Source organism: Terrapene carolina, unplaced genomic scaffold (assembly GCF_002925995.2).
Source record: "Terrapene carolina triunguis isolate 2854851 unplaced genomic scaffold, T_m_triunguis-2.0 Scaffold84, whole genome shotgun sequence".
Classification (NCBI taxonomy): Eukaryota; Metazoa; Chordata; order Testudines; family Emydidae; genus Terrapene; species Terrapene triunguis.
The window spans coordinates 29,614,203-29,625,538 of record NW_020664435.1 but is presented as its reverse complement, the minus strand read 5'-3'; the positions used below and the strand labels follow the sequence as shown (position 1 = coordinate 29,625,538).

At 43.7% G+C, this 11,336-nt stretch overlaps 1 protein-coding gene across 1 annotated transcript in view; it reads left to right on the top strand.

Annotated features, from left to right (window-relative positions):
* The first annotated feature begins 10,773 nt into the window (after positions 1 to 10,773).
* The window catches only part of CASD1 (CAS1 domain containing 1), a 59,330-nt gene continuing 58,767 nt past the window's right edge, over positions 10,774 to 11,336 (top strand). Inside the window, exon 1 of the mRNA XM_024212881.2 lies at positions 10,774 to 11,131. Coding sequence (XP_024068649.1) covers positions 10,999 to 11,131 — 133 coding nt within the window. The 5' untranslated portion in view covers positions 10,774 to 10,998. The remainder of the gene's footprint in view (positions 11,132 to 11,336) is intronic.

The following is an 11,336-nucleotide window of genomic DNA, read 5'->3' as shown; positions in this document are numbered from 1 at the left end:
TTTCCTACTGACTTCAATAAGAGTTCAGAACCAAGCCCTAAACAAGTTAAACAAGGAAGAGTTAGTTCTAACCTGCCCTACCTCACCAGATTCCAAAGCTCATATAAAGTTCCAGGAAGTTGGCCATAACTCTAAATTGACCCTCTGTAGATAGCATATCTTTATAATGTTGACTTCTTCCACTTCTGACTTAGCTATGTTTTTCTACATGTTTTCATTAGATATAATTATACAATGAATCATAAGTCCAAGTGCATAAACATCACTTGGGCGGAAAAATCTGTGATGACAAGAAATGTTATAAAGATATGTGTGCCTTCAGTCATAAATAAACCATCTTACAATTCTTTTTGTTTTTTCCATTCTGGTTTTTGTCCCATATGTTTGCCCTGCTTTGTCATTTTGATCTTTATGTTTGAATGACAAGTTCTGCATTGAATAGGAGTCAATTTTACAAAAGCACAATTTCACTGCCTGAAATATTGTCAAAACAAATCAGTAGCATTTGAGGATGGCAAAGGAAAAGATTGTAAATAGAATACTGCTAGAAAGCTGCAATGCGAAACTGGAGTGTTCTGAGCTGCCAGTCCAGGCGCTTTTGTATGCCGTTTTCCCCTGCAGTATTTGTGGTGTTTCTAAAGCATTAAAATGTATACAAATGGGAAGATTCAACTGAAATTAAAAAAACCTGTGATCAGTGTTGGCCTTAAACTCTTGTTGAAAATTCTATCTGGTGGTCATCTGCAGTAGATGTTGCCACTTGAATCAACAGTGCCCTCAAGAGTGCTGCTAGGCAAGTGTCATTTGTGACATTGTGACAGGGATCTGGGCACGAACTGCTGCGCCAGCCCTCTGTCACACCAGCTCCAATTAAGGGAGGCAGACAGAAAGGGGGAAACCAGAGAGTGGAAGGAGAGTGGGAGCTCTTTTTTCTCCTGGCTGCAGAGGCTGGGAAGTCCTTCAAACTGAACCCCCCATTCTGTATATGGTGAGAAGGTGGTGGAATTGCACCCTGTAAATAAACTGAACCAGTGATTGCTGAACCTGAAGGTCTCTGAGTGGTTTTTGGAGCAGAGCAGAGGCAGGACCAAGGGGGGCCCTGCTATGCCCTGTGACAGACTTTGAAGCTTGTTTGCATAAAGCAAAAATAATTGGAGGGAAAATGGTTTTTGAGGCCAGTGATGCAGATTGTGCATGAATAAGTTCTGGCTGAAAACCTCAGAGCATTGCCTCTCTTCTTGTGGAATGCTGCGGTAGCTAAAATCAACAAAGTTTATGGAGCTAATAACCAATCACTTTAAAAGGGAGGGTGCTGGGTGCTAGACAACTCACCCCTTGGTATGACAGCCTGAAGATGTTGGTCTTTAGGGTATATCTCAAGGCAGGTTCTATTCTCAGGGTTTTTTAAGGTTGGAAGCAGAATAGGTGTGTGTGCAGTGGGTTGTGGAGAAAGGCAGTTCAGATCTAGTGCATTCAGAGGGTTGACATAGATTCTGATAAATCTGTCTATTTATAAAAATGAAACTGGTACAGGTGCTTGCTACATTTTTATAAACTGAATGAAAACAGAAAATATTAATAAATAAAAACTGTTATTTTGGGGAAGTGCTACGGCCTGTTATTCGGGAGGTCAGATTAGATGATCACAGTGAACCCTTCTGGCCTTGGAATCTATGAATCTATGTGCTCATTACCAACTGACTGCTGTATTATATTTATACACTGTGAGAAATACTACTATCAAATTCTAGAATAATATTTTTGGCTTTTACCATCAAAGACCACAGATGCTCCAACAGGCTTTTCTGAAAATGAGTTGAGTTAAGTAAAAATTATTCTTTTTTCTTTTTAAAATAGAAATGAGAAGCCGTATTTTTAGGGTTACATTCTTATTCATAGTCACTGTAATAGAAACTAATTTGAAGTGCACTTTTTTTATACCAATTTTACTAACATTTACCAGCTGTGACACTATATTTATGTTAAATCTCCCCAAAACTAATTGCAGCTTCATGAAAGCACATAATCCCACAGACAAGAGGGCAAACAATCTTGGCTGGGATTTCCAAAGGGGCCTAAAAGGAATCAAGTACTCAACCCCCATTCCCTTAAGGTCCTCTGAAAATCCAAGCCCTTATGCACATGACTCAAGATAAAGATATTCAACATTCCAGCCTGATATCAACTAGTATGTCTTTAAATGGTTTCATTTTTTTAAGATTCCTAGAGAGACTATTGCAAGAAAGTTTTCTGCGGGGTGTTGCAGAACCTGAAAAGAGGTTCTCACAGTCTTTCCAAAGCAACACGTGACTACTATGAATCATTCCTTTTGCTGAGTAACCATCTCAGATGGCTGATTTAAAGCTGGGCACCAATGGCACCAAATGCAAGGTGTGTTCTTACTGGGAGTGAGTTTGAGGAAGAGCTGGAATGGCCTGAAGAGCTTTAGGAAAAGTTGAAGTTTTAATCAATACATCACCTTCCTAAAACTACTTGTCAACAACAAAAAAGTGAGCTTTGTGATTTCCCTAACATCATCCAAGCAGACACCCAAACAATATGAGAGACCGTGTTAAAGTTTTTTTTTATAGAAACATGTTCAGCTCAGGACCATTACACACCTTTTGTATATGAGCTCTTTTAAAATGACTTTCCTGTATGTAAATATTTTTCCTTTTGTTAAAAAACACCAACTACTATATAGTTCTACTCCTATTTAATTACTCCCTAGTGGTCTTTTTAATTGTCTAATCTTGTTAAGTATTAGAAATAAGAATAAATGTCTTCTAAATTCTCTAATTTGACTGCTGTTTATAAATTTAGGTCTTGTTTGCATGAGCAAGTTGCACCAGTTTAACTAGAGGCTTGATTTTAAACCAGTGGAGTTAAATTGATTCAAACCCTTGTGGAGAAATTCTTAGTTCAGTTTAACAGTGATTATTTCAGTTGTCTAAATTCAATTAAGAATAGACTTAAACTAAATAGAAATGAGCCACATCTTCTCTGAAATAAGAGTGTCTAAAGAAGAATCTTATTGTTTTCACTAAATAAGTTTTAAAATTATTTAAGTTAAACTGGTGCAACTTTCTCATATAGGCAAGACTTGAGGAACAGGAAAATGTGGACTGAAGGAGCCAACATGAATATCCACCTATGCTGAGGGTTCAAAGTACACATCACATAGCCCAAAATAAGGAGGGTTTTCTAGTATTGTGCACAAAATCAAATGTGTCCTTTAAAAGAAACCACCTATACTTGAAATCAAAGGAAATCTTGTTATAGACTTAATTGGGGGGTGAGATCAGGCCCTCAAGGAATAGGAGGAGCTAGCTGTGACATAGGACATAGGTGCTGAAGAATCCGAGGTGCAAGCTAAAATACTGACATATCTGTCTAATCTAGCATGTATTTTATCCATTTTGAAGAAAATTAATCATACTGTCTCTCTTTGCTCTGCCATTCATTCTGATCTTGGCCATTCCCCTGTTTATCTTTCTGCTACCTGGTGACTTTCTCTTATTGTACATATTTTACTGACGCTGAGTTCTCTTCTTCCTTGCTGCCCTTGATGTGCCACTTGATTCCCTTCTGCCTGCGATTGACCTCTCCTATTGACAACTCCTAACAGTGCCTCCTGTTCAATGAGATTACTCCTCCTCCCTTTTTTTTGTATATATGTGTGTGTGTGTGTGTGTGTGTGTGGTAGTATTAATTTAATGTGGAGGCAGGGAGACTGTTTTATCTGTCTTGTTTCCAGATCCTTTTATAAGGATCTTCTTTGAAAGCCTGGTGTCTGTAGAAACAGGTGGAGACAAGAGGGAGGAGCCAGAATTACATAACTTAGCTCTGTACTGACCAAAAAGTGCTTCATGGCCCACACTTTGGCAACTGCTTATCTAAAAGAACAGTCTGAGATGCCATGTTAACAGTCAGAGCAAGAGTAACATTTTGTTTAAAGTAGACCTGTATAGTATTGATGATCCCGAAAGCTTGTTGAGGCTGAACATATTACTTGGTCAGACAATTAATATATTGTCAGAATAATGGTTCTTTGACAGACCTGGACAAAGACAATCTGTAAAGTCTTTGAGTTCAAGGAAGTGTAGGGGGCCTCAGAAAATCAATAATTGCCTGCAGTGTTTTTCACCACTTTCATCTAGTTAGTAGAGGAGAAGCAATGCTAAGAACAAGCATTTACAAACCAAAAGCTCAGTTTTGATTTACTAGAGGGTCTGTCATACTCCTCAGTATTGGTAAGTTTACTAGCAAATAGAGAAATAAGGTACTAAGCTTATAGAAATTGCAGTGTTTCTTCTAATCAATAGTAATTCACTTCTGGAGTCAGTCTCTTGGTGTATCTGGCAGATAGTTTCCATCCTGCTTGATATGAGTTATAACTTTTTATATCATGTTTGTGACTCTAATTCTTAGGTGTGGTATAGTGATGCTACATGACAGTAAGACTGGCTGCAACAAAGAGCTACCTGTTGTAAATGAGATGTTATGCAAACTTACAACTACTCACTGGTGGCAGCTCTTAGATCAAAAGTATAAGATGGAAGCAGTGGAAACTTTCTTTTATAAAATGCCAACCAGTATCCCTATAAAAACAGGAACAGATATTTTTCTTCAATCCATATAATATTTCAATCCTAGACATACAAATTATCCTAATGAAGTTACTTAGACTGTAAGATCTTCTGCTCAGAAACTACCATTTTGTTCTGTGTTTGTACAATGCTTAGCTAGTCTGTGACTGAGTCCCCTAGGCACTACTACAGGACAAATAATAAATAACTGGTTTGCGTGACAGGAAGACAACAATTGTATATTGCCTCAATAAATAAGTCACCCCAAAATGATATACTGAGCTGGGTAAACCCCTCATCTGCACATGAACAGACAGAAGAACACTTAAAGATTTTCCTCTGAATACTCATGCATGGTTTCCTGGGGGACTTCCAGGATGGCCTGCTGAGACAGTGAACTGAAACAGCCCTTGATCTGTGAGATAAATAAGCGCTTTCTGCTATGCCAGAATTACAATGTATAGCAATAATAACTTCATATTCTTATTGTCCACCCAGTGATATTTAGTAAGAAGGTGTAACTCTGTTTAGCTATCTCTTTATTTTGGACTACAAGCCGTCAGGAACAGTATCCCCGATAATGTGACGGCAAACCTGGTGGCTGAACTTTGTGACTCTGTCCTCACCCACAACTATTTCACATTTGGGGACAATGTATACCTTCAAGTCAGCGGCACTGCTATGGGTACCCGCATGGCCCCACAGTATGCCAACATTTTTATGGCTGACTTAGAACAACACTTCCTCAGCTCTCATCCCCTAACGCCCCTACTCTACTTGCGCTACATTGATGACATCTTCATCATCTGGACCCACGGGAAGGAGGCCTTTGAGGAATTCCACCATGATTTCCACAATTTCCATCCCACCATCAACCTCAGCCTGGACCAGTCCACACAAGAGATCCACTTCCTGGACACTACAGTGCTAATAAGCGATGGTCACATAAACACCGCCCTATATCGGAAACCTACTGACCGCTATACTTACCTACATGCCTCCAGCTTTCATCCAGACCACATCACACAATCCATTGTCTACAGCCAAGCTCTAAGATACAACCGCATTTGCTCCAATCCCTCAGACAGAGACAAACACCTACAAGATCTCTATCAAGCGTTCTTAAAACTACCATACCCACCTGCTGAATTGAAGAAACAGATTGACAGAGCCAGAAGAATACCCAGAAGTCACCTACTCCAGGACAGGCCCAACAAAGAAAGTAACAGAACGCCACTAGCCGTCACCTTCAGCCCCCAACTAAAACCTCTCCAGCGCATCATCAAGGATCTACAACCTATCCTGAAGGACGATCCCTCACTCCCACAGATCTTGGGAGACAGGCCAGTCCTCGCTTACAGACAGCCCCCAAATCTGAAGCAAATACTCACCAGCAACCACACACCATACAACAAAAACACTAACCCAGGAACCTATCGTTGCAACAAAGCCCGTTGCCAACTGTCCACATATCTATTCAAGGGACACCATCATAGAACCTAATCACATCGGCCACACCATCAGAGGCTCGTTCACCTGCACATCTACTAATGTGATATATGCCATCATGTGCCAGCAATGCCCCTCTACCATGTACATTGGCCAAACCGGACAGTCTCTATGCAAAAGAATAAATGGACACAAATCAGACGTCAAGAATTATAACATTCAAAAGCCAGTCGGAGAACACTTCAACCTCCCTGGTCACTCAATTACAGACCTAAAAGTCGCAATTCTCCAACAAAAAAACTTCAAAAACAGACTCCAACGAAAAACTGCAGAATTGGAATTAATTTGCAAACTGGACACCATTAAATTAAGCTTGAATAAAAACTAGGAGTGGATGGGTCATTACACGAAGTAAAAACTATTTCCACATGCTAATTTTCCCCCTCCTGTTACAATGGGCCATCCTGATTATCACTACAAAAGTTTTTTTTCTCCTGCTGATAATAGCCCACCTTAATTGATTAGTCTCATTATAGTTGGTAAGGCAACACCGAATTTTTCATGTTCTCTGTGTATATGTATCTTCCTAATGTATTTTCCACTGCATGCATCCCATTAAGTGGGTTTTAGCCCACGAAAGCTTATGCCTAAATAAATTTGTTAGTCTCTAAGGCCTGGTCTACACTGGGGGGGGATCGATCTAAGATACGTCGATTTCAGCTACGCTATTCTCGTAGCTGAAGTTGCGTATCTTAGATCGACTTAGAATCACTTACTTTGCATCCTCGCGGTGCGGGATCAATGGCCGCTGCTCCCCGTCGACTTTGCTTCCGCGTCTCGCCGAGCTGGAGTTCAGCAGTCGATGGGAGAGTGATCAGAAATCAATCCCCAATAGATCGATTGCTACCCGCCGATCCGGTACCCTAAGGTGCCACAAGTACTCCTTGTTCTTTTTGCTGATACAGACTAACAGGGCTACCACTCTAAAATCTTTATTTTCTGCCTTTCTCTCTGTTATCTACAGCATGACAGTGTTATCTGATTTCATTTAAGATAACTGGAATTAGCTGTTGAGACTGTTAAGCAGGGTAGTTGCTACTGGGACATATCAGAGAAAAGGACTGTGATCTCTTTTTATTTCAGAGGAGTTACGAGTAGAGTAATTGCTTCAGTATCTGGATCTCAAGCCAACTCCCACTGAAGCCCATGGAAATATTCCCATTCAGCGGGAGTTAGACTGGCTCTCTGGTAGGGACACAGGGATTTCAATTCCTCCCTTTTCCCAAACCCAAAGAGTGCCTAACAGGGGCTGGTGATTGCCAATGGGGGGACAGAGAGCCAAGTGCCCAGAATATTGCTAAGTCTTGTTAGAGTGTGAGTGATTAGAGTCTGAAGAGTATGCATCAATGGCCTTCGGAACAAGGTTTATAATGGCCTACTATTGTTACTGATGCTTAGCAATACTGAACAGGTAAGCTCTCTAAAATATTCCAAAACACATTGACCAGATCCTCAGCCTGTGTAAATCACTGTAGCACTATTGAAGTCAATGGAAGTAGGTATATTTACACCAGAGGAGGATCTAACCCCCTCTCCAGAGTTAAGCAAATAGAGGAAGCTGCTACTGAGGAAGGCACTTGTTTCTGTTTTAACAAATGTGAAGAATGTCCGATTCCTGAGAACTGCTGTTTAGTAATGAAATAGCTGCTCCCCTTTGAGCTTTGTAACCATCTCACACTGCAACAGGCAATTTACTGAAAAACAACTATCCTTGACTTTATACATAATGACACTTACCTTCTCAGAGGGAAATGTTTCAGCTGTCTTAGGCTACGTCCTCACTATGGGGGAGGAGGAAAGGGGGAGTTAAGATACGCAAATTCAGCTACGCGAATAGCGTAGCTGAATTCGACGTATCGGAGCCGACTTATCCCGCTGTGAGGATGGCGGCAAATCGACCTCGGCAGCTCCCCCGTCGACGGCGCTTACTCCTACCTCCGCTGGTGGAGTACAAGCGTCGATTCGGGGATCGAATGTCGCGTCCCGACGAGACGCGGTAATTCGATCCCCGAGAGATCGATTTCTACCCGCCGATTCAGGCGGGTAGTGTAGACGTAGCCTTAGCTATAGACTTTGATCCAGCATAACTACAAGCCATTATTCTTTCACATTATTCAACATTGCCTATCCCTTTCCACTGAATTCATACCCAACACACAAGTCAAGATAGTTAAACTGCATGACACCGTTCTGCATTTTCTAGTAATAAGATTTTGATTTCTGGGATCCCAGAAACATAAATTTTCCTGGAGACCTTTTTAAGAGAGAGAAGTTAGGTTTTTCCAAAACTAAGCAACGCTTTCAGGCTTGTAGTTAATTTCTAATTGCATGCCTTGGGTATGTGTGAAAGCCCATATTGTTATTGATGATGACTAAGGCTGCGAGTCTGTCTCGGAGGTCACGGATTCCATGACTTTCCAGGACTTCTGCATCAGCCGCTGCTGGGGCAGTCTCGGACCACCGTGCCCCTCCCCTGCAGAAGCAGCAGGAGTTTGGGTGTTGGAAGGGGCTCAGGGCTGAGGCAGAGGATCGGGGTGCAGGAGGGGATGGGGGCTCTGGGCAGTACAGTGTTTGTAGGACTGGAGCCTTGGATTGTAAACTCTTTGGGACAGAGTGTTTTCCTATATGCAGTGCTTAGCACAATGGGCACCTGATGCTGACAAGAGAGTCTCATAATACAAATTAAACAGGTTTAGCAGAATTTAATTTTTTTTATAACTTTCAGGGATAATAGTGATGGGGTTTAAAGCTGTTTTTTAGATTTTTATCCATTTAATTTTTCACAGTACAAAATTATGGGGGAGTGTCAGACAATAATTAGTGTGACTCAAAAAGTTAAAGCTTTATAACCAAACACAAATTGTCAACATCCTATGTCACAAGATACAAAGTAAATATCTTTAAATCAGACTCTGAGTTCTCAAGCAGCATTTTTCTTATTGTGCCTATCTGTAAATTTTGATTGTTATCGATGAATTTTTTTTTTTTTTTGGTCAGTTTGTGTGCGTAGGATGAAAGCAACACTTACTGACAAAAATCTAATCTGCCAAACCTAAAATTAACCAATACACTTAGGCCACACACACCTCTTAGTTTCACTGCACAAGGTCTTTTTTTCAGCTATCTGTGCCTCTAGATCTCTTTATGAATTTCAGCAAAATGCATTGACAGGAGGTGAGGAAAGGGTTCTTGCTCTGTTTATTGAGTGTGCGTGACTGAATGCACCCCTGTATTCACATCCTACACAATATTCTAATAAGTTTTGTACAAAATATGCTTTTTTTTTTAAAGTTTATGAAGTATCATTTGAAAACTAATAACTCACTGGTCGATAGTATCATGGTGAAATGTTTGTAGCAACATTATATGTAAAGGTATAAACATAAGCTAAAATTAGATCTGAAATGTGTTTACCAGACAAGTCTGGATAAACCAGTTTCTGAAAGACAAAGGACAAGCTGATTCCTCTAACCAGCTGTCATCAAAGTTAGATGAACAATCACCTGTCAAATGGCCATTCTTTGGCAAGGAAGTGGGGCAAGAACAAACATCAGTATTTTAGCAAGAAACATGGAAACTCTTCCACCAGGAGACTCCTTGTTTACTCCCCAGGAAAATGTATTTGAAAGGGAGACTAGTTTATAAAGCGAGGGGCAAAAACACCCCAAGGTATCCTCCCCTAAGAAAACAAAGGAAGCAGCTACTTGATTTTGGGAGAGAGACTGACCTGAAATGTGGTCAGCCCTATTGCTGGGAGCATGTGGTAGGAATTTTATCTTGAACCAAGTTTAGTTTAAGTGATAGGACTAGAAAGCGTTTGATCTTTTTCTCTCATAATCATTTTTTACTTTAATGCCTTGTACTTGTACTGACTTAAGTTAAATAAACTTATTTTAGTCTTTAATCAAACTATGCCATTCAACTTTGGGTAACTTCAATTAAAGCAGCAAACAGCTGAATATTGTTCCCTTACAGGGGCAATGGACCTAAACTACATGAACTGCCCAGGAGAGGGCTGCACACTGCAGAACACACGGTTTTTGGGGGGGAAATGTAGGACTGAGAGTGTGTTGGGAGCACCCTGCACCTGGTAACCAGGAGTGGTGGAAGCCACCTCTGGCTGCAGCTATCTGCAGACACTCAGAGTGTGATGGGCATGCTGTTTGGGAGGGGCCCAGGCCTAGCCCAGGTTAGGTGCTCCAGCGTGAGGAACCCGACGTTGCAGGGAAGAAGGTGGTGACACAACCCCTCACTGGCCCCACTTGCACGAGGGGATGTCCTAGTGTGTGTACATGACTAATATGAGCGACTCCCCAGGGTTCCCGAAGGGCTTCAGTAGCTGCGCCCCAGCGTGCCTGCCACAGGGCAGAGGATGTTAGCGCCCCCCAATCCCAGGTGCGGTGCCTGCCTCGCTGCTGGGCAGGTGTCGAGGGCAGGAAGGGCCGCTTGGCCACCACCGAGCCCCGGGGAAGGGGTCGGGTTATAACATCAGCCCAGGAAAACTGTCCCCAGCCGCCAGCAGCAGCCACACGCCTGCCCGACGCGAGCCCCGGGCCCCGCCCCTGGCCTATGCTCCGGAGCAGCTGCAGGGCCCCGCGGCCAGGGCGGAGGCGCGCTGGGGGAGGCAACAGGCGGCGCAGCGCGGGGCGGGGAAGGAAGGGACGGCCCACTGCTGGCGGCTGAAGTGAAGCGGCGCTGCCAGGGGCAGAGGGCTGCGCCGCTGGGCTGGGCGGGGGGCGTCCTCTCGCCGTCCGCGGGGGTGTCGGGCACCGCTCCGCGGCGCTACTGGCGCCGGCGGCAGCAGCGGAGACTCCTTTCCCCTTCGCCGCCGCCGGAGACCCAGTGCTGCCCCGCTGCGCCCGCCCGCTCCATCGCACGCTGTTGTCATGGAGGAGCCAAGATGGCGGCCCTGGCCTACACCCTAGGCAAGCGGGAGATCAACCACTACTTCAGCGTGAGGAGCGCCAAGGCGCTGGCGCTGGGCGCCGTCCTGCTGCTCGCCGCCTGCCACGCCGCCTTCCGCCGCTACCGAGGTGAGGGGAGGACACGGCGCTAGGAGCCCCGCGGGGGAGGAGCCCCGGGACACTGGGGAGCCGGGCTAAGGTCCGCGGGGGGAGCCGGCACCCGCCGCAGCGCCGGGGGAGGCATCCTGTGGGTCGCTCTTCCCCCGCGCCTCCTGCCTTGCAGGGGCACCTGGGTGCTGTCCCCGGCGTAAGGCGCTGCGGCTCCCGGCACCCG